This window comes from Lytechinus pictus, chromosome 3 (assembly GCF_037042905.1).
Source record: "Lytechinus pictus isolate F3 Inbred chromosome 3, Lp3.0, whole genome shotgun sequence".
Taxonomy (NCBI): Eukaryota; Metazoa; Echinodermata; class Echinoidea; order Temnopleuroida; family Toxopneustidae; genus Lytechinus; species Lytechinus pictus.
In genome coordinates this window covers 61802427-61826836 of record NC_087247.1, presented here as the reverse complement: position 1 = coordinate 61826836, position 24410 = coordinate 61802427, and the positions used below count along the sequence as shown (strand labels likewise).

Here is a 24410-nt window from a genome sequence, read left to right as displayed (position 1 = left end):
ACACCCTTATCACGTTACGTACGTAACGTGCCCTATTTTGAAAAAGACATAATTTTTACGTGTTTTCTTGGTCGCGCATGGTATCCACTCGTCAATGTAAGTGCCCCCCCCCCGGGGGTAAGTGTACAGTGAGGTTTTATCAAAGAATGTATAATGATAAGATATATATGGAGGACAATGTAAGATGAGGTGAGGCAAGTGTACAGTGAGTTTTTTTTTCAAAAGTATTAATAGTAGAGCTTACTGTCAAATGTAGTGCTTGCAAATTGTGAAAGTTATTTTGTTCAAATAGGTTGTATTATCTGTTATGCATGTATACTGTTTGTTGTTGTTGTTGTTTTTAAATATATTCTTGGACTTCATTTTCTGTACATGCGCATGGTCTATATACTTTAGATTTTACAAGTTAAGTCAATGTATGCTTACCAATTAAAGTTGGCCAAACACACAGTGGGTATCAACTATCACTGAGGACATCCCCCCCCCAAAAAAAAAAACCCCCAAAACCAATTACTTGAAATATGTATAGCCACATAAACCCGAAGTATAAGTCAATCAAATCTACTGTGGCTAATTATATACTCTGATTTTTATTATTATTCTTATGACAACATAGCTTCCACTTGTGCTACAGTATGTCATATTTCAATTTGATCAATTCAAGACCAGCGGCGTAACAGGGGTCGGTGGCCAGGGGGGGCAAGAGCCAAACATTTCCCGGTCATATCATGGTATGAACAGGCATAATCATGATAATGGTGTAATGAGGCGACTATTTTGAGAAGGCCAGATATCGCGTATCGGGCAGAATTTATCTTTAAAAGAAAGTTGCGAGCGAGCGAAGCGAGCGAGCAATTTTTTTTACCTTTTTAATACAAAAATCAAATTTTGTGATATATTTTGACATGATTATCCAAGGAATAATATATTTCACTTTTCTCTCTTTAGATTCCTTTTTTTGTGGTCTGTACGCCATTGTGAACAGGATTCTTTGCGGCAGTAGCGTGAAGAGTAAAAAAAAAAAACGAGGTGCGAAGTATAGCACATGTGCTAAAAAGTTGCTTTATAAAAGTCCCGAGCGAGCGAAGCGAGCGAGAAAAAAATCACCTTATCATGAGAATCTAACTTTGAGCTATTTTTTGACATTATATTCAGTACATAAAATTATATCCTACACTTTTCCTTTGCTTTTCTTTCCTCCTTTTTTGTTTGTTCTTGTTTGTAGAACTTTTGGGGCCATGACCCAACCCTTCCATACGCAGTGCTGTGCGATTGGGGTCCGGGGCGGAGCCCCCGGAACTTCTTGATATCAAAACCATTTAAACCTCGCAGATTGCCGCTATTTTAATCAAATCGCGGGCATATACAGAATATAGCTTTTACACTACACATTTATTCAACCCAGTTGCGTAATGAACCAAATATTTTGAGGGGGCAAAACATAGTAATGTGGGAAAAATTTGTAAAAAGTCGCCAGCGTGCAAAGCGAGCTGGAAAAAAATGCCTATTGACATTAAATTCTAATTATTTGATAGATTTTCCATTATATTCAGCAAATAACACATTTCATTGTTTCCATTCATTCCATTATACGTCGTCTCCTATAATTTCTTTTATTTCATCTTGGGTGTGGAACCAAGACCCCTCCCCCGCCTGTATGCCAGTGATTGAACGTGATTGAACGAGGGCGTTATAGAGCCATTTGAATGTTATAAATGAAGAGCCCCTACTGTGTGGGGTCTGGGGCAAAGCCCCGGTAGCTTATTTGCATACAATTTAGCAAGCTTATAGCACAATGTTGTATGCAGTCCATCTTTCTTCCCGCTCTTTAATTTCAATCATCGGCAGCCCGGTCGTGTTATTATTTTTTTTCTTGTCCCTTTTGTTTGTTTTCCAATTTTGCTTTTGACTAATTACATTCTAACTTCGTTTCCCGCTATTTGTTCTTTCTCAACTGTTCTTTCGTACATTTTTCCGCTTTCCTTCCTTTTCCATTAAAAAAATCGTTTTCTTTTCGCTTTTCCCTTTCCCTTTTCTTTTCCTCCTTTCCTTTTCCCCTTTCCCTTTCTTTCTCCCTCCTTTTTTTTCTTTTTCCCGTTTTTCTTTTATTTTCCCGGTGAAGTCCGCCAGGGGGGGCAACTTGTTTATAACTAAATACAAAAGAAATAGTGAGTGAGTGATATCATTAGTCTCCTCATTTGCATACCGACACGGATGTGAATATAACAGTTTTTTGTGAAAGTAAGTGAAACTTTAAAATGTCATACATGTCATTTTACATCCGATTTTGATGAAATTTTCAGTGTTATGCTTGTTGGATTTGTCTCTTTTTATTCAAATCAACTTTCTGTATGGGCGGACCTGTCCTTCGGCTTTAAAGGGATGGTCCGAGCTGAAAGTATTTATAGCTTAATAAACAGAATAGAATTCAGTGAGCAAAATGCCGAAAAATTCATCAAAATCGGACAACAAATAACAAAGTTATTGAATTTTAAAGTTTAGCAATATTTTGTGAAAACAGTCGTCATGAATATTCATTAGGTGGGCTGATGATGTCACATCCCCACTTGTTCTTTTGTATTTTATTATATGAAATTAGGTTTATTTAAATTTTTCCTCCAAGAACTAGAAAAATTGGATTGACAACTTATATGCATTAGATATTTATTGCTGCAACTTATTTCATTATAATGGAGACATATTATTCACACAAGTATGAAAAAAAAATGTGATTTTATGTAATAACATAAGAAAACGGAAAGTGGAGATGTGACATCATCAGCCCACCTAATGAATATTCATGACGACTGTTTTCACAAACTATTGCTAAAGTTTAAACTTCAATAACTTTACTTTTTGTTATCCGATTTTGATGAAATTTTCGGCATTTTACTCAGTGAATTCTATTCTGTGTATTAAGATATAAATATTTTCAGCCCGGACCATCCCTTTAACTACAGTTCTTGTCAAAATCCTGTACACTTGCCTCACCTCCACTTGCCTTTCCATATATTTGTATTACAATTAATTCTACACCATTAATTGAAAAAAAATCACTGCACACTTGTCTCATCTCATCTTACAATGTCCTCCATATATATTTGTATTATCTCCTCTTTTGAAAATACCTCACTGCACACTTGCCTCATCTCATTTTACATTGTCCTCCATATATATTTGTATTATTTCCTCTTTTGTAAAACCTCATTGTTCACTTGCCTCATCTCATCTTGCATTGTCCTCCATATATTCATATTATTTCCTCTTCTGTAAAACTTCATTGTACACTTTTATTTTCTACACTATACTACTCATTCTCTGTTAAATAAACTCCTACGACTACGTTGTTTTATACACACACACCATTTGAAAACTCTCTTTGGTTATTTACACTCGGTATTGTACACACACACACACACACACACACACCCTCATGCACACGACCACGATCTAATGAATATTCATCGCGAACTGTCCCATTGAGAGTGACGTAGAGCTGGACATCCCATCGCCCCTCGTTGTACGTTGTCGTCAAAAGATGAACTCGGGTTCTCCCTAGTATGGGTTCAACTTACAATTTCTCCAAACAGACAGTAGCGTTATCAGCCAACAATTTTGAGGGGGCCAGAAATGACGTATTTGGCAAATTTTATCAAAAGTTGCCAGCGAGCAAAAATGTCGACATTTTAATTGTACAAAAATCAAATTTTGTGATAGATTTTGACATACCGGTAATATTCAGAAAATAATATCATATTTACTAGTATACTAATTTGGATGCCGGTATGCCTCAAATTGGTAAAGTGAATGGAAAAGGAAGAAAAATAATATGCTACCTTCAATCTCATGCCTTCAACGCTAGCGCTGCGACTTTTCATTTAGAGCAGCTCAGTGCCAAGGCGAGCTAACCGATCGGGCGACGCCGTCGCGGCTATAGGCCGGCTGCACTGATCGAGGCTAGGCTAGGCTCATCCAGGCCCCGCGGCGTAACAATGAGAGTGATTGCGATATTACCCGCTGCCGGTACAGGTGAAAGAACTGGCCTTAAAACACCTAAACAATTTTGTGAAATTGCTGGCTTTCCTCTTATTCTTCACACACTCTGGAATTTTCAGAGGTAACGTTAAAACGAAATTGACTTTTTGTTTGATTGATGTTTGTTTTCAGAAAGATCTTACTAATAGTACTAATACTCTACTAACTTATCGAGAGGCGCGATAGCTGATAAGCAGATAAGCCAGGCGGTAGAGCGGGGGTTTCGGATTCTGGTGACCCGGGTTCGATTCCCAAGTGGTGCGCTAGTGCCCTTTGGCTTTGGTAAGGCATTTATCCTCATTACCAGGTCCCTCGGAGAGGCCGTTGGTCCCCTGGTTGCTTGCTCACAGGCATTCGTGCTTTCTTAGCAGTCAGGTAAAACAACCTCGGTATAACATGTCAATTAACATTAAGTGATTAACTAATTCTTAATCTATTCTTAGTCTTAATAATACTAGACCTTATCGCAAATAGCGTTTGTCGCGTGAGGGCGTCTGTCATCGCAGAGGATTACGGGATGCGAAAGGGGGCAAACGCGGAATCGGCTTTCGGGAAGCCATACAACGCCATATGTTTTGTGTAGTGTCACTCAAAATCCAGGCTTTTTTAAAGTCTGATTTCTTCGTATTTAAATTATTTTGGATACTTGAATGTGGATTTATAGAACAATCTTTGTATCATGATCGCCCAGTGAAAGTATGAACTCAATACTCACCGTATTTTCGAAGTTTTCTGTGGGCTAAACTTGGGAAGATTTTGTGGGAAAAGTGAGACGGTGATTGCGGGTCAATGCCGAACGACTTTAGAAAAGAGCACGTCGGCGATCCGAATTAGATAGCATATTTTTCCATTACAGAATATTCATGAGAATCATAATGTAGATTATATCTCCATATAAATTCAGCTAGTTTTTTGTTATTTTGGGGGAAATATAGTCCTTTTTTGCAACTCGGGCTGTTTAGTTTGATCATACAAGTTCTATATAGGGGATGCATGAGACAAAAAATAAGCTAGTGTATATATATACATCCCGGGGGGGCCACTTCCATTCACGAGTGGATACCATGCGCGACCATGGGGTCTCGAAAAGCACCCTAAACACGTAATTTCCATATTCTGAAAATGCACCTCTTAACAAGTATTGGCGTGTGAAACCCTACCCTTAACAAGTATTGGAAACAAAACGATACTCTTGGCAAATATTCCCTGAAATGAACCCCTAAACAAGTACAGGAATGTTTTATTGTTACGGGTCCTTCGGTCGTCGGCTTTACCTTATTTGGTTTAGTACAACCCCACCTTCTACACCTCGCGCAAATTGGACTCTAAACACGAAGTGTTGGGGCAAAAAAGACATCCTTTATAAAACATTTTAATTTTGTTTTATCATCCCCGCAAATTCGACCCTAAACACGTAATTGCCCTAGCGAAATAGACACCCTTTTTTCATTATTTTTGTGTTTTTGACACCCTTATCACGTTACGTACGTAACGTGCCCTATCGTGAAAAAGACATCCTTTTTACGTGTTTTTTTGGTCGCGCATGGTATCCACTCGTCAATGTAAGTGGCCCCCCCGGGATATACATACATAATATTAAGGACATATGAAATAATAGGCCTATGACATCACATGCAGAATATCCCTGTATTCCTGTAATCCTGTATTTAAAACATTTTATGATCCCGTATAGGCCCTATCCCTCCAACCTCTCTGTAATTTTATTTTGTCTGAGACTTAGCAGATGGATATTTAATTCATATAAATGGTATATATTCCATTCTTTTGATAAAAAATCTTATTTCAACATTTACATCTTCAATTAATTTCATCGCATTCAGTCACTTCTCTTACAGATCACCTTCCTCATTAATTTCTTTTTTTAGCTTATTTTTCTCTCAATATACTTTTATCTATTCTCATTTTTTTCTATTTCATTCATTATTTTGTCTATGCATGCCACTAATAAAACTTCAGAATGTCCGACCACGATCCTGAATAATATGCAATAATATTATGTAGCCTATCTGTGGAGAGAAAAAGAAAACACAGCTCGGTTTATAGGCCTACTCTGAATAAAATCATGATTGAGATAATTATTTATAAAACGTGTATTCTTGACTGATTGATCGATTGATATTACAAAAATATATAACTAGAATAAAGTAATCAAATCTACTGCAGAGTTTGTTTTATTGATCATCATTTTATTATTGCTTGGAATTCCGGGACCAGTTTCCTCCACTGCCTCGCCGACGTACCCCTGGGCCGAGAGTGCATGCCCGCTGTCCGTGCATATATACAAGCACGATTTGCACAGCAGCTGCACAGCTCAAAATACGCACAGACAGTGCGAAAATGAAAGAAAATTGCACTTGTCTTCATAAAATCTGTGGTAATTCTTGCAGCTATAGACAGCACATCTATCTCTGCCACCCATGATTAAGAAGAAGAGTGATGCTAGACTCTGGAACAAATATGACGAGGCGTTTACTGGAAGTTAGCAAAATGTTGGCTGCGGGCGTCGATCGTATTTTGATACACTATGGAAATCGTACACTTTATTGTCGGCTGCTTGCGCTCGCATGGTCGCATCCAGACAACAGCGGCGCTATTGCTCCCTTTGCGATCCCATGATCCTTTGCGTGAATCTATTTGCGATAAGGTCTATACCAGACTTACGTTAACGTACGGTTAAGTTGAATCGGACATGCTTCTGAAATCCACCCGTAACTCTCCGCTGACGGATGATGAAGAGTCTGGTATCGGCACCGCTCCAAGGCTGGGCGTAGACCGTGGGAATGTCGTGAACAAGCCTGGTCATGAATGTTGATTCACGACTGGTCTAACTTAGCCTGGAGGCTCCTGAGTCCTGGAGAGTAAAAATCAGTGGCATTATTGTGGTTTAAGTCACCACTTGATTCACTGCCGTTTATTTCGTCAGCGGCGGTGACTTCTTTCCTCTCCCATTGTCTTGACTTGTCTTTGTAGTTGTACACAACGAGCGCACACACACACGAGAAGAGAGGGGACTTATTTCACGATAAGGCCAAATCAGTCTACTATACGTTAACCCAGGGAGCGGGCGGGAGCCCAGGAGCTTACCGTGTATTTGACCATACTCACAGGACTAGCGTGATTTATGGTCTAAATATTTCTCCAAATGAATTGTGAAAACAGAAATTATGCACTTACCACGATTATATGGATGAAGGTCTAACGAGTGGCAGATTCCTGACAACGAGGCACAGACTGGAACTTCAAAAAAACGAAAAGTTCTCTCCTTCTACCCCAGTCTCGATCGGCCATTTTGTTACGATTCATAACAAAAATGGCCGATCGAGACGGGGGTAGAAGGAGAGAACTTTTCGTTTTTTTGAAGTTCCAGTCTGTGCCTTGAAATCAGGAAACTGCCACTCGTTAGACCTTCATCCATATAATCGTGGTAAGTGCATAATTTCTGTTTTCACAATTCATTTGGAGAAATATTTAGACCATAAATCACCCTAGTCCCGTGAGTATGGTCAAATACACGGTAAGCCCCTGGGCTCCGGCCCGCGCAGCGGGCCGGAGCTCCCTGGGTTAACTATACGTAGGCTCCGGTCCTGGAATTGCTTCCCATACATGTACATGACACCGCCCAAAAACCTGAAACTTCCCCCCCCCCCCCCCCGAGATTTCTACTTCTAAAAGTAAAAGATCTAGCCCTAAAAATCATGTACATGGGATACAACTTCATTTCCGACATTTCTACGATATTGATTTCATTTCTAAACAAGAATTCATTCAAAAAACAAGAAAAATTTTATGAAAAGACAGGAAGAACTTGCCACCGTGTTTAAGTCGCCCTGCATCTTGATTTCATTGTCTTTCGCTTGACGCCAGCGCGCAAACCGCGCGATTTGCGTGTTTCTCTTTGGAGAATGTGAGTCTCAGTCATGTAATTCTTCCAAAGAAACTGATCCTTATTTCATGTTAAGAATAATAGTAACACCAACTTCATGACGTTAATATTTTCTATAAATTTTATTTTGACTTGAATTAATTATGAAATAGAAAGCTAAGAATAATTTTAGTAGTTAAATATATGATTTTGAAATTTACATGTATGTCAGTGTAAATGATTATATTTTTGGTGTGCGCTTTGTTTTAAAAAATTTTGTTAAAAAAAAATCCAATTTAAACGGAAAAAATCTGATTTAGATAAAATAAATCCAATTATTTTTTTTTTAAATGAAAAAAATTGCCAATTCTGACTACAATGTTAGGCTTGCCCAAAGAAATTGTGAAGTTCACAATTAAATATCTAAAACATGGCAGAACTTGAACTCTCTAAATATATTCATTTTCTAGTGGGTTTCACTGAATTTTGAGCACCACAGTATCTAGAGTTTGGCTTACTTGCGCACTTTGCAAATTGTGCAGATTAACAAGGATTACGATAGTCTCATTGGCCCGAATTCACAAAAGTGATTTTGAAAACCCATGGTTTAATCCATGGTTTATGCAGATTTCCTGTATAAATTACGCTTAATTTAGCACGTATCGGGTGCGTGTATAAAAAATGTCCAGTGCTGATGCGCGCTTTTGTCACAGTGCGCCAAATTGATGCCTGTTGCCATGGTTAGATATGCTATTTTATTCATGAGTCCTTTGAAGAGTGGATTCATTTATTCAAAACAGTGGACTCATGAATAAATTAGCGTGGATAACCAGTCAATTTGGCACACTGTGATGAAAGCGCACATCAGCGTTGGACATATTTTTCATATACGCGGTAAAATAAGCCTAATTTATACAAGAAATCTGCATAAACCATGGACTCAACAGTGGGTTTTCAAAACCACCTTTGTGAATTCGAGCCACACATACTATTTTTGTCTCACCTCCATAGCAGTGTGAGACTAGGTGCCGCTACGGCGGCGGCATCAACACCAAATCTTAACCGAAGGTTAAGTTTTTGAAATGACAGGATAACTTATATATTGACCTAGTTCATGAAACTTGGACATAAGGTTAATCAAGTATTACTGAACATCCTGCTTGAGTTTCACGTCACATGACCAAGGTCAAAGGTCATTTAGGGCAGGGTGCTACATAAGCACTTGCCTGATTGCCCAGGGCAAGTAAAAGTTAGAGTTGGGCAAGTGTTTTGAAGTAAAGATCAAAACAACTTGCCCGAATTGGGCAAGCAAAATTCTCACAGTAGAATGACCAAAATTAATTTTGGTCATGGCAGGCAAAATAAAAACACTTTGGAAAAAGAAATGCAATAAAAAGGTAGATCATTTCATGTCAAAAGAGAGAAAAGGGTCAATGGTTTATCAAGGATTTTTTCAGGCAAGTGAATTTGATTTTTGGGCAAGTATATTCCAACGATTTAAAAATTTACTTGCCCAACCGGGCCAGTGCTTCTAAAAAGTTATGTAGCACCCTGTTTAGGGTCAATGAACTTTGCCCAAATTGGGGGTATATGTTGCATTACCATCATAACTTTGAAAGTTTATGAAACTGATTCATGGAACTTGGACATAAAGAGTAATCAAGTATCACTGAACATCCTGTGCAAGTTTCAGGTCACATGATCAAGTTCAAAGGTCATTTAGGGTCAATGAACTTTGGCCAAATTGGGGGTATTTATTGAATTACCATCATAACTTTAAAAGTTTATTGGTCTAATTCATAAAACTTGGACATCAAGTATCACTGAACATCTTGTGCGCATTTCAGGTCACATGACCAAGGTCAAAGGTCAATGAACTTTGGCCAAGTTGGGGTTATGTTGAATTACCATCATTAACTTTGAAAGTTTATTGGTCTAGTTCATATAACTTAGACATAAGAGTAATCAAGTATCACTGAACATCCTGTGCGAATATCAGCAGTCAGACCACAGGTCCCTATGCTAATGAGCAAAAAGGCCAGATTCATCCAAATCATCTCATGGCTGAATCCTCCTTGCAAAATCTCGTGGTTCGTGAGATTTTCTTTCTCTAAGAATTTACCTGTTTTAACCTCAAGTTAAATTAAATATTATTACACCATCAGATAGAGTAAATGTTACTCTTTCATATTGGTCATTTATTTTGTATACAATATTTTGTTAAATAAGTAAATTTCTGGCCTGAAAATGTGCCTCAAAACTGAATTTTCTTCCTCTGGTTTCTTTTGCAAATTGTGCAAAACTTTTTATTTTGAGCCTCAATTATATCTATATCACCATAAAGCTGAACTTCTGTACTTTCTCACAATGCCACTCTTGATATGCGGCACCTTTTATTTGGGTCAAGATCACACTTTTCCCACCAAGGTACAAGACGAGATTTCTGAAATTTTGTACTTGCATGAAATCCAGAGTTCTGATTGGCTGGATGAACCCAGGCACTGGAACCGTTGAAATTTGCCAGTGTGTGGTCTCTTTGACCAATCAGAGTGCAGTATTCTTGTTTTCAAGCTGCTTTATGTACTTGGCCAATGAAAAGTGTGATCTTGACCTGATTAAACCAATTCTTATTTTGAAACCTAAACCATTTTAAAGCATACATATTCAGCTTTATCATGATCTAAAAATCATTTGGGCTCAAACAAAAATAAAGTGTGAAAATAGCAGCTTTTGTCAGGTGAAAATAATTATTTTGTAGCATATTTTAGATCAAAATTTTAACCTATATTACAAAATCTTTTAGTAAATTCTAACACATGACCTGAAAGAATGATTATTTTTCTTTACAATGATATTGATACCAAATTCATGAAATTCGATGCACAATTAGAGCAGCAATGACCGAATGAAAAGAGGTGTTTTGGTCCGCATCAAGCTCATTAAATATGCAAAACATCTCAAGTCATGAATATCACTTGGATGAAAGAAGCCACTCTCTTGGGACCTGCTGTCTGACTGTCAGGTCACATGACCAACGTCAAAGGTCATTTAAGGTCAATGAACTTTGGCCATGTTGGGGGTACATGTATTTGTTTAATTACCATCATATCTCTGTAAGTGTATTGGTCTAGTTCATAAAACGTGGACATGAGAGTAACCAAGTGTCACTGAACATCTTGTGAGAGTTTCAGGTCACATGACCAAGGTCAAAGGTCAATGGACTTTGGCCATGTTGGGGGTATTTGTTGAATTACCATCATAACTCTGTAAGTATATTGGTCTAGTTCATAAAACTTGGACATAAGAGTCACCGAGTATCACTGAACATCTCATGTGAGTTTCAGGTCACATGTCCAAAGTCAAATGTCATTTAAGGTCATTGAACTTTGGCCATTTGAGAGGTAATTTATTAGATTGCTGTCATAACTTTCAAAGTTTATAGATATAGTGTATACAATGTGGATATAGGGGTAATCAAGTATCACTGACAAGTTTTAGGTCACATGATCAAGGTCAAATGTCAATGAACGTAGTATTTGTATCATGTGAATGTTTTTTTTTGTGAATAATTATTTTATAGTAGTTTTCAAAGTCAGCACTGCTGCTATATTGAATCGCATGATGCAGGTGAGAGCACCAGAGGCATTTTACTTGTTACACATTGACAGTGTATGACTGCTTCTTAAAAGCATTATGTATGACTAAAGGCCACCGCACACCTTACGCCTGTTCGTGATCCGATTTTGGAACAAATCGCATTTTGCTCATTTTCTGAAAATGTGAATGGAACATATTTAATGTGAGGTTAAAATTAATTGAAAGAATACTAATATAACCATTTTGAAAGATTGCAAGCCTTTATTTTGGAGTAAAGGCCAAAATAGTTTCAAATTGTAGCCAATCATACGACTGCTATGACGTCATTACGATTAGATATTAAATTTGCTTTTATTCTAAGAAGGATGATGGCATAGTCACAGATTTTAATATAGGTATGTGTTGGATGATTTCAAACAATACACAGTAAGATATTCCAAGTTTCAATATTAGCATCAAATTCTAATACGTTTTATTCCTAAATTGATTTGCAGACCAATCGTAAGGTGTGCGGTCGCCCTAAATTTTTCACTATTTGCTTTCTCTGTAGGCCTTGGATTGCAGAAACTGTTGTAGCAGTATCTGATGACTGGTTACCTTCTCTACAGGACCTTGTTACTCGGCACAATTTGAAAAATGTGCAGCTTCTTATTGGAGGTAAAACCCGTCACCAGTCTATCAAAATCTGTGTGCAGTATGTCTGTGAGAGGATCCAGAATCAAAGATATGATACCAGTGATGTCGTCATCATTGTTCATGATGCTGTAAGACCGTTTGTAGCAGAGGAAACTCTCCAAAGGGTTACAGAGGCTGCTCATAAACAAGGGGTATATAATCTCATCATTTTTAGTCTTTGGTGTATTTACTCACATTTTCCCCCCTTTTCTCTCTCATCTTTCTCCTTGCAACATTCACTCTTTTGCATTAATTGAGTTGAAATCATTCTTCAAATTGTGACTAGCCACCCCAAAACAATCTGCCAAAATTGTAAATTGATCTCCAATAAGCAAATATTGGAAGTTTCACCAAGAGTGCATTGTGTGCACATCTAATGCTTGAGCGAACCCCAAACTATAATCCTTGTTTTCTTTCCTTCCTACGCACCACAATTGGTTGACGAGCTTAGCGGGGGTAATATAGGAGTGCTGTGAGTACCTAGCAAGGTGGATACATGCGCTATACAAATCCTATATTATTTATTATACACTTCAATAGTGCTCTCTGAATTAAAGTATTTATGTGTGATATTGAAGTAGTCTATATGGCCTAGTAGTTTTTGTATGCTCAATGTGTTGTAATATTCTTGTATGCACTTTGGTGTTATCAGAGGCCAAGATTTTTTACATTTCTATTGCAAAGTATGTTGTTGAGAGGACTTTAGATCTATTCTCGATTTCCATATTTTTTGTAAGGAATAAAATTGACTTTCAAATTCATAAAGCTAGGTCAAACTTAACATTATAACCCCCATGATTATATGTTCCTGCAATAAATGAGAGAAAAAAAACATGTCACTATTTAAATAGACTAATTATTCAAGTATTAGCATAGTTCCTTTTGTTATCATTATACTTTTTATCTTCATCTTTATTAAAAAAAATTATCATTGAAGGTAATTACAATGCCAATTCTTTGTAACTAAACAGCAAGGTTGATCTTCTGTGTTTACCCATTTTGCAGGCTGCAGGGGTAGTATGTCCTTTGGTTTCAACAACATTAGCTACAAAAGAAGATGGCAATCTAGATTATTCCTTGGTGCGATCCAAACATTGTAATAGTCATACTCCTCAAGCTTTCTCATATGAAACTATAGTCACAGCATATGACAAGGTAATTATCCATTATGATTTTTATTTCCCACACCATGGTTGCCAGAGCCTTGTTTCACAAACCCATATTAGTACAAATAATATAGATGTTTATGAACCTGTTTCAATCAAGGCTTTAAAAAAATGTGCAGTGGCCTTTGATTGCCAAACAATACCTAACATAAATAAATTTGGATGTTGTTTGAAGGTTTGCATGGTGGTATGTACAATCGCTGATGTGGTTTACGGTACACCATGTGAAGTGTTATAGAAACAGTGGATAGAAGAAGAGAAGAAATGGATAGGTGAGAAAGTGGAGATTTGAGAGTAGAGTATTCTTTCTTGAAAGTAGTCCTGAAAAGGACTGTAAACCAGGAAAGATTGATGAGTTGAGAACAGCTTGAGTAGTAGAGCTAGTGAGGAGATGTTGGCTTGAGTCGGCGAGTAGAGATGATGAGTAGTAGAGAGACTCGACGTTTCGGGCAGGTTGACTGTCCGTCTTCAGGTTGACTGTCCGTCTGTCCTGAAGACGGACAGTCAACCTGCCCGAAACGTCGAGTCTCTCTACTACTCATCATCTCTACTCGCCGACTCAAGCCAACATCTCCTCACTAGCTCTACTACTCAAGCTGTTCTCAACTCATCAATCTTTCCTGGTTTACAGTCCTTTTCAGGACTACTTTCAAGAAAGAATACTCCCCTCTCAAATCTCCACTTTCTCGCCTATCCATTTCTTCTCTTCTTCTATCCACTGTTTCTATAACACTTCACATGGTGTACCGTAAACCACATCAGCGATTATAAATAAATTTGTTTTACAAGGGTTTTAACTTAAGATTATTTAAGAATAACTTTTATTCTGAGAAAAATTATATGTTTATAAACTTCATCTTGATGGTGTTTATTTCATTACCTGTTGTTAATTATGATGAGATTGATAGGTCAAATAAGTTTCCTCTTTATCTGGTTTCTGTGTGGTTCCAAAAGTTTCAAAAACTTAGGGAGAAAGACTCTTTGGTCATGCATCCACCTTATTGTGGAATAGACTTTGTGAAGACATCAAAATTGAATTTCTGTTGAGTCCTTTAAAAATGTTCTTTAAACCTTTCCATTTATTTTTAATTCTTTATGCACCTTGTGCACTCTATAGAGTGGATTTACAAGTCACATGAGTGAAACCCAAACCTTATGTATTTATAAAATGTGATTAAAAATTCCCATACCAGATTTCTCAGCATGATCTGGATCATGGAACAGAGGTTCTTCATTTAGCACTGGAATATGCAGGAGTGAGAGCTAAGCTGTTACACACAACAGATGAAGTTTGGAAGGTAAGCAGGTGGACTAAGGGCTGAGTGTTTAGCCAGATCTAAGTTTTGTTTTTTGTATGCTACTAATTCATTTAAGTTTTTAGAAGTTTTAGAACCCACTAATAAACTTCTTGTTTTATTTTATTGAATCTTATTCATTATTTATGACACTTTGGACTTAAAGCGTTATTCATAAATCATAAGGACGGTTCCATAAAACTTTTTACAAAGTCTTGTTTATTGTTATGATGAACTTGAACATTTCTTAATATTGTGACTATTGATAAATTTTGTTCAACACGATAGCAAAAGTTGAACTATGACAATATTTTTGGCACTTTTCTTCCTGTCATATGTAAGGGTATTAAATTAATTAATGATGAATAACCTACGGTAACTAAAAAACTACTGTAAAGCTGCATGATATCTCCTACTGGGATTGGAATGTCATATTACACTGAAATTTGAATAAATTAGGTTTGATAATGACACTATTATCAAAAGTAAGGAAATTGCAAGTATTAACATTAAACTCCCTTTTTAAATTTAAGAAAATTTGTTTTTAAAGTGAACCCGGCACCTCCTAGGGCTGATAACAAGCGTGGGTGAATTTCTAGCAAGTAGTGAATGATGACATCAGTATTTTTTTTTTGTAACTCGTCTTGTATAGACTTAGTTTTATTTGAAATTCAGTTCTAATTCCAATGATAAATGACTGCATTCTGATTTTTGTCTCGCCTGCATAAGCAGAGCGAGACTATAGGCGCCGCTTTTCCGACGGCGACGTCAACATCAACTCGTAACCTAAGATTAAGTTTTTGAAATGACATCATAACTTACAAAGTATATGGACCTAGTTCATGAAACTTTGACATAAGGGTAATCAATTATTATTGAACATCCTGCCTTTGTTTCAGGTCACATGACCAAGGCCAAAGGTCATTTATGGTCAATGAACTTAGACCATGTTGGGGGAATCAATATCGAAATCTTGAGCTAAGTTTAAGTTTTTGAAATGTCATAACTTAGAAAGTATATGGACCTAGATCATGAAACTTACACATAAGTGTAATGAAGCATTACTGAACATCCTGCATTGGTTTCATGTCACATGACCAAGGTCAATATGGTCAATGAACTTTGGGCATGTTAGTGGTATTTGTTGAATTTCCATTGTAACTTTAATTTTTTATGGAGCTCAAACAACCAATATTACGTAAATACCAAATTATGTATATGGAGCCCTACCATGAGAAACCTTAGCAAATTATTTAGCCGCTGTCTTTTCTCATATTTTGGTGATTGTATAGATGTGTTGTGTTTTTTCTATGTAAAGGTTACATACAGAAGGGATATGTGTGCTGCTGAACAATTTGCAAGGGGTAAGGACATTTCTTTTTCAATTTAGTGAAAAAATAAGTTTGATGTATAAGTATTTTTCTTGAAAGAGGTATCAGGTATAGAATGTTGAAATGTTCAAGGAAGTAAATGGAGAATTATCAAGCCTGATTGAAAAAAAGAAATCACAACCATGCTCACAATAAATGGTTATCCTCAAAATATGGGATATATTTACGTGTCTGTTTTCAAATACAGAGAATTAAAAGATAACAATTTTAAGAGTTATATAGTGATGGAAACTTGACTAATGTTTCTTAATAAACAATTCTGTTCTTATAATTTTCTTCCAGAGAGGCTTGCAAGGGTAGCTATTCTTTCAGATGGGACTAGTCTTGAGATTGGTGATGTACTAGAAGAGAAAGTAAAGAAAAGGAGATTGAGAATCTTATCAAAATGCTCATCTGCCACAACTCTTCCATCTGATGTAAACTCTGTTATTGTAATTGCGGTAAGTGTCTCTCAGGTTGGGATTACCTTTCACTGTTACAGTAGTACAAGAGCTGTTTCACGACTAATAAAGTATGACTTGCCACATGGTATCTAACATGCAATCTTTGAAGGATATTGTAGCCGTTGTCACAACGTGGTCTTTGTGAAACACCCCCTGTTTAACTTACTTCTTGCCATTTGTTAGTATACCAGTAAAAAGAGGCACTTGAGACATTGTTTCCTTATAGATAATGCTACCTTAAAGAAAAGTTTAAACAAACATTATTTGATCCTAGTTAGATCCTTTTGAAAACAAGGAATCATGAATACGCAAGTATTCTAATAAATAAATGAGTAGCACTCAAGATTTTTTCTGTATTTTCTTGTCACTGCTGTGTAGATGACACACAATTGTTTATCTTCCAGACAACCCCCTACCACTTCAGACACAAGTGTTTCAACATTGGAAAAAGGTGTTGCTTTTATTCTCAGGTGGATGTGTATTAAAAATCTTTATTAAACTAAACAATAACAAGAGGGAACTTTTGGTCATCGATACCTCACAGCAGATCAAAAATTAACGTTAGCTGTATGAATATTGGATTATCTACTGTGACACTCTCTGATACACAAGTAATTAGAAATACACTAACAGGTCAATCTCCAAGTAATTTATGTTCATTTTATAACTCTTGAAATGAATAGGATTGCATGATTTAGTTTAGAATTTGAACTTAGTAGATTGGTCAAGTGCTAAAAGATATGAAAGATGCCGTTTATCTGGTCTAGGGGTATGTTTGAATGTTAGTTCCATGAATTGGGTGTGGAATACTGCATTGCCATTTTTGTCAGATCATGCACAAGATATACAATATAGTTAATCAAATAAGTATCATGTGCGTATTCACATTTAGCATGACTTTTTGTCAGACATAACTCTTTGTGAAATGATATCCAGGACCCCATTGCATAAAAGTTATTATTATGGTAACTTTGTCATCCAGTGGTAACTAACCATGGTAACAATGACCAACAGCCAATCAGAATCAAGGATAACATGCAAGTTTCCAATAGATGGTAAAGTTACCATAATGGTAACTTTTATGCAATGGAGCCCAGGACCTAAGGTAACATTGATAAGATTTTATAAATGCATGGAATTTGTAGATAGTTAATTGATAGGTAATTTTAATTTTGCTGGATTTTGTTTTAATACCCTGTTACAGGATACTCCTCCAATCACCAAATGCATGTTAGATGTAACAGTAGTCTTAGAAAAATTACAACAGCAGTATCCACTCAAGGGATCTGTCATTCTACTTGTTACCATGCCAGCAGAAGAGAAGAATCTTCGAGATAATCTCATGGAAAGATTCCAAGAGCTCAGATTAGACAAAAGATACAGAGATGTCTGTGTTTACTGTGTCATCTTGGAAACAAAGGTATTTTATAATTCAATTTGTTGTTTATTTCTGTTTAAAATTGCGAAGTGTAACTGTAAATATATATTGATTTTGCAGTGCTTCATTCAACTCTTGTTTGTTTATGTTGACTTGAATATGGGAGGGTGCACTGATATAGCAACACATCTGATTCCTCATTCAATCACTGTGTATGGTTTTGGAACTTCTTCATATAATTCAATAATGGGTCCATTAACTAGGGGGTATTCTGAAAAGTCTCATAAGTTTCCTCTTAACTTTCCTCATAAGTTACCCATTTAATGGAGCATTAATGGACCTCCAAATTCGTATTCTGAAAACTCTATTAGCGCTCAATTAACTCCCTTTAGGCCACTCCCCTACTGAGCCAAATTAGCCAATCAAATGCGCTCCTACAACGTAAAATTTTTCTACTAGCGCGCAGTGTTTCTTCACTTTGCTGGCTTGCAGCGCAGTGCCTTGCTGCTGCAGGTGCACTGCAACATGATCTTGATACAAATAATTTTTGCTAAAAAATAATGCTAAAAGTATTTGCATCAGAGATTAGAGGTTTGTTATGTTGTTGAAGTTAACTGTTGTCTTGTCCCTTTCTCACTCATTTATTATACCTTTGTGCTTTTCTCCCTTTTTTTCGAACTCGTTCTGATTTTCACATCCACCTATTTGAATCCATTTGTAGCTTTCTTTGTGTTTTTTTTTTTACAATGTTTTATTTGCCTCTGTCTCAGGGTTAGGGGGATTCTTCTTTAAATTAATTCCTACTTATTTTCAAAATATCATACTTTTCATTTATATGAGAAATCTTCTCCAACAAAATGCTGATTTGAATAAAAAGATTTTAAAAATCAGACAAGCATAATTTATAAAAAAGCTGAAATCTTATTAAAATTGGATGTACAAAAGTTATGACATTTAAGATTTTATAGATAGGGAAAACGATGGCATCACTCACTAATTTTTTTCTTTTGTATTTTATTCTATGAGAGAATATTCATTTAAATACTAAAGGGGTCTATGCTTATTTTTTTATTGTCGGAGACAAGGTTTGATTCACCCCTGAACATTGCTGCACCTACCGTGATTTGGCAGTCTTATTATTGTCAAAATAATGTGCAAAAAAAAAATACTTTATGATGCTAATAATAAAAGAAAATATAGAAAAATAATAGTCATATTTCCCCTATAAGTACACAATTTCTGTTTCCTTTTCCCCTCTTTTCTAATTTTTTTATTACCAAATATACTCCATATTCCTTATTTTACTTGTTTCTATATACTTCCTTCTTTCCCTTTATTCTATTCCCTTTTTATACCGTTCTCCTTTATTCTCTACCTTCCTCCTAATTTTGGTCGCAGTATTAAACCGATTTGATGATATTTATAAGAAATGAAAGCCACATTTAGCAAGAGATAATGAGACCTAATGGACCTCTTACCACCATTATCTTTCCCCACTGGAAAGTCTGCTAATTGAGCGCTATGAGATTTTTCAGAATACCAAAAGTCTCGTAAAGTTCTACTCAATTAAGTCTTTGCGCGGTCACAACGCGTACTATTGCAAATGCGCGCAACGCAACCCTGCAAAATAAGGAAAGGGGCACTTAAGTGACTTTCCAGAATACCAAAATGCTAATTGAGCGCTAATTGACCACTAATTGAGCTTTCAGAATACCGCCCTAGGTTTTGATAAGGATGAGAAATACGGATGATAAGCATGAATTATCTACATGAGTTAATGATGGGCAAGATAGTTAATATCTTTGTTGCAAATCAGAGGACTGACGGGAAGATGGTGTATTCATGAGGGCAGTTCTTTTCTGGCCGCAACCTACTTTGCAATGTTATCCTTTTATGTATTGCTATTTATGTTGTAAATCTATGTGTGGATTTTTATTTGTTTTAGTAATTACTGATTTACTGTCATGTATTTTTTACTGGAAAGTGAATTGAATTTGATTCAAATTGAATTGAAATATATTGGGAAGTGATTACGTGTTAAGTTTTGGCTACTTGGTGAGAATGTATAATAACCATTTCATCCTATGATCTCCATTATACAGTGCGTCCCAGAAAAAACGAAACCGAGATTTAGCGATGATTTATCATAACTTAATCACAAATACAATAGACAAATGACCTACCAATGTAAAGCTTAGAATCTCCTCTTTCATCTGATATTACTTAGATTATTCCTCATTCACGCATGAGTAAGCAAAAACAATTTGAAGAAAGGATACCAAAAACTCATTTGGCGGGGGGTATCTGAATTTTAAAAAGAAAATCACATGCCTAAAAAGTTCAATATCTGCTCTTTAATTTGATACCTTAATCACAAAAAATGGTCAAGAAGTAAAAAAGTTACGTTTCCTCGAAACAATGCTTGTATTTCCATAATTTCATTAAATAAACGTGTTTTCACCGGTTTCCCACAGAAGCTATCGCATGGTTAACAAAAGACTTCATGCATGGCTGATCATCAACAAAACGGAGTGTTGAGTGAGTTTGAACGCTAGCCTGTAAAACCTCTTCATTTTATGAAATTATTGAAATTCAAGCCTTATTTCAAATAACCAGCACTTTCTTATTTCTTGACCATTTTCTTTCATTGAGGTATCAAATTAAAGAGCAGATATTGAACTTTTTAGAAATGTGGTTTTCTTTTTGAAACCCAGATACAGCCCGCCAAATGACTTTTTGGTATCCCCTCTTCAAATTGTTTTTGCTCACTCATGCGTGAATGAGAAATAATCTAAGTAATTTCAGATGAAAGAGGAGATTCTAAGCTTTACAATGGTAGGTCATTTGTCTATTGTATTTGTGATTAAGTTATGATAAATCATCGATAAATCTCGGTTTCGTTTTTTGTGGGACGCACTGTATAATAAGATTACCAATAATGGTAATCTCTGCCATCAATGGTCACTACCTCAACTGAACAACCCAATTAAAGTTCATTGGAAGTTATCATTGATTACAGAGCCATCAAGATATTGGTGGAAGGCACTTCTCCAGAAATGATTCTGTCTTATTTTTATCAAACAATTTTAAGACTCTGTCCTATTTTTCTCAAACACTTTTACTATCCATTCATGCTTTTACTTTAGTTTATTTTTATTAGCCCTAATGTTTTTGTTTATCTGTCTTTTTATTCTAGAGTTTAGCAGTTGGGGCAGAGAGGATAGACAGAGTATGTGAACTTACAGCCAACCTGGTGTTGAGACAGGATGAGCTGATGTCTGGTCAAACATTCATTGTTTAACATTACCATTGTGATACCTAGCCTTCCTTTCTGCTAGTACACGTAGTATGTTTACATTTCTGGCTGGGATTGTTTTAATTTTACTTTGTCATCTTTGATGACTAATATTTGTTATCGGTTATAAGAAGCTTGTATATTTGTCAGTTTTCATTTTCAGACAGTGATCAAATGTGATCTAGATGGATTTCATAATTTCAATTTTTCAAATCTTAAGATTCTTTATCAAATGTAGTTCACCCAAATATAAATACAAGACATGAAATTTGCTAATTACTCCAGAGCTTAATTTGTATGAAATATCAAAACAATAAAATACATTGGCAATGTGACAAATACAATAAAAATATAGCCAGACCAAGAGAACGAAGTAAACTGTTCCACAATGTGCTGCACTCAACCCAGGTGAGGTAAATGTGTACCGGTAGGAAGTAATTCCTGAAAAAGCTGTATGCGCTGTGAACGCATAGCTTATTCGGGTAATATAGGAGCGCCTTGAGCACCTAACAAGGTGGATATGTGCGCAATATAAATACCCTATATTATTATTAAACACATAAATGCACATTTTGTATACAACTTAGTTTTGTCATTTTGGATCTATCATGCAGATCTTGCTGTTAAAGTGGGAACTAAGAGAGTATATTACACTTCTCAAATAACACAAGTATTGCTTTTCATGACTGTGATTCCAAGAATTTGATAAATATTTCTTATTTCAGTGCATTAAAATGCTTTACATCCTGTAATCCTTTAGGGTTTTCATATTGCCCTTGTCTGCAAGGTGAAATTGATTCTTAGCTGAATTTTCAAGGCAGTTATTATGGAAGTACATATATCGTGATTTTCATTAAAGGCTTCCATATTGATTCTTCATTTTTATACAATGGGCAAATTTCTTATAGCCCCTACCAGTATATATTTTATTTGCAATATATGTGTATTGTATTTCAAATACTGAATTTGAATGACTTCATTATTTGTTAAATTAAAACAAAGGTAGAAAAGTAATGTAGAAATCTTAAAATAGGTCTTTCTTTAGAAATGAGCCCCCATCCTTACATATGCAAATGCGGTGCTATTCTTTTTCATGTAATTTCATGCAGTTTGTATGTAAAGCATGATCCAATATATATATATATATATATATTAATTTATCTTGCCAAGTGCATTAAATATGCAACATATGCAGGGTTTCAGATTTACCTGTAAGAATAATATTTGAAAAATTTCAAGAATTTCAAGAAAGTGCCAAAAACCAGGAAAGGGCATGAGAGGAAGGTGTTTTGAAGAGTAATAAATGTACATGTATAAAATTAAATCAATGTGCAGTGCATATTGATTTGTGTGGTTGCACTATTTTGAAATGTAAAGGGTGTCAGACAAAAACAAAGACTTCTTAGCCTTTCCCAGTGAACATTTTTTCTTAAAAGCAATTACAATTCATGTTAATGTACATTGTTTATGTCATGAAAATAATGTGTTTGCAGGTCATATTCGGGAGCAAAAAAATTGGCATTGAACTGATTAGATATTGTCCGAATTTTTGTCTGAAATGGGTTACCAACTATTCACTATTTTTTATTGCGAGTTACAAGTTTGATCTCAAATATTGAATTAGATAAGGAAAGTACATGTACAGTACATTGCATAATGAAAATCCAGATAAATATGTATACATGTAAGTATGTACGATGCAAAAGTTATTGTATGTTTGAATTTTCCAGAGCTGATATGAGGCTGCAATGAACAAGGAATGCTCCCCAGGGAGTGGAAATTGTGCACTTTTTGTGCGGGATTGAAATGAATCCAATGACCGGGGTAATAATATGCTGTGAAGCGCTTTGAGCCGTTCTTGAAAAAGCGCTATATAAAAACTAGATATTATTGTTATTATCATTATTATTGTTATTACTATAGTCTTGCATGTACATCAACGATAGTACATAGAGCTATGTGCCTTTATGTCATGACTTTGTTATTCGACTCAAATCTTGAGGTTTACTGTAATCAAGCCACAACTACATGTATTTTGCCAAAATGATTGATTTGATATAAGGTTATTCAACTCTGTTATTCTTCAAATTTTATTCCCAATCATGTATACTGATTTCTTCAAACTATTCTGTAATCATTGTAAGGTCAACTATTAGATATGTATGCCAAATCAGGCAAAGTACTCTCTATCCATCCATGCTTTATCCAAGTATGTTCTTGTTCAAGGTACCAATTTTTAACTTAATAATTATTGAAGCGGTGGTGGCAAAAAGTATAATGCATTTTTGTCTTGCCTGCATAGCAGAGCGAGACTATAGGCGGCACTTTTCCGACGGCGGCGGTGGCGTCGTCAACATTGAAATCTTAACCAAGATTAAAGTTTTGAAATGTCATCATAACTTAGAAAGTATGTGAACCTAGTTCATAAAACTTGGACATAAGGGTAATCAAGTATTACTGAACATCCTGCCTTAGTTTCAGGTCACATGACCAAGGTCAAAGGTCATTTAGGGTCAATGAACTTAGACCATGTTGGGGAAATCAATATCGAAATCTTAACCAAGGTTAAGTTTTTGAAATGTCATAACTTCTAAAGTATATGGACCTAGTTCATGAAACTTGTACATCAGGGTGATAGTGTACCACTGAGGACCCTGCCTGAGTTTCAGGTCACATGACCAAGGTCAAAGGTCACTTAGGGTCAACGAACTTTGATCATGTTGGGGGTATTTGTGGAATTGTCATAACTTTGATAAGCACAATATTCTTTCTAATACTCAATATGGCTTCTGAGAAAAGAGTAGCACTACTCATGCAATACTTTCTTTAATTCAAAAGGTTGCCAAAGAGAGTGACCAGTCTTCTAATACGGTTGGTTTGTTCATAGAATTTTCTAAAGCATTTTATACTGTTGATCACGACATCCTTCTTTTCAAACTTTCTCATTACGGCATTTGGGGAAAACCATTGATATGGTTTAGGAATTATCTCAAAGGGCGCTCCCAGTTCGTTTCACTTAATGACAATTTCTCTGAACACAAGCCTGTCCTTTGCGGAGTTCCGAAGGGCAGTATTCTTAGTCCACTTTTGTTTATAATTTATATAAATGACATTGAAAAGTCGTCTAGGTTACTTCAATTAATTCTTTTTGCTGATGATTCAAATATATTTTTCTCACATCATGATCCAAAACAATTGACGCAAATGTTAAATAAAGAACTTAAGAACGTTGCAAATTGGATAAAAGCAAAC

At 35.8% G+C, this 24410-nt stretch overlaps 1 protein-coding gene across 2 annotated transcripts; it reads left to right on the top strand.

Annotated features, from left to right (window-relative positions):
* The first annotated feature begins 3877 nt into the window (after positions 1-3877).
* LOC129255437 (D-ribitol-5-phosphate cytidylyltransferase-like) lies at positions 3878-22164 on the top strand. Of its 2 annotated transcripts, none has more exons than XM_064097527.1 (8): positions 3878-4117; positions 12066-12342; positions 13196-13345; positions 14550-14654; positions 15970-16015; positions 16325-16482; positions 17690-17905; positions 21060-22164. In XM_064097527.1, exons 1-8 carry the CDS (start codon positions 3993-3995, stop codon positions 21162-21164), a joined length of 1182 nt encoding a protein of 393 aa, XP_063953597.1. In that variant the 5' UTR covers positions 3878-3992; the 3' UTR covers positions 21165-22164. The 2 variants fall into 2 exon arrangements, with proteins under 2 accessions (XP_063953597.1, XP_063953598.1); XM_064097528.1 differs by lacking the exon at positions 21060-22164 and adding an exon at positions 16864-16936 and having other exon boundaries at positions 3911-4117; positions 17690-17899.
* The last annotated feature ends 2246 nt before the right edge of the window (positions 22165-24410 follow it).

Excerpts from the sequence above, each read along its gene's own strand:
- LOC129255437 (XM_064097527.1), top strand. The coding sequence starts at position 3,993 with ATGAGAGTGATTGCGATATTACCCGCTGCCGGTACAGGTGAAAGAACT. Across the intron at positions 4,118-12,065 it reads ACACTCTGGAATTTTCAGAG|GCCTTGGATTGCAGAAACTG; the intron begins GTAACGTTAAAA and ends CTTTCTCTGTAG. Across the intron at positions 16,483-17,689 it reads ACTCTGTTATTGTAATTGCG|GATACTCCTCCAATCACCAA; the intron begins GTAAGTGTCTCT and ends ACCCTGTTACAG.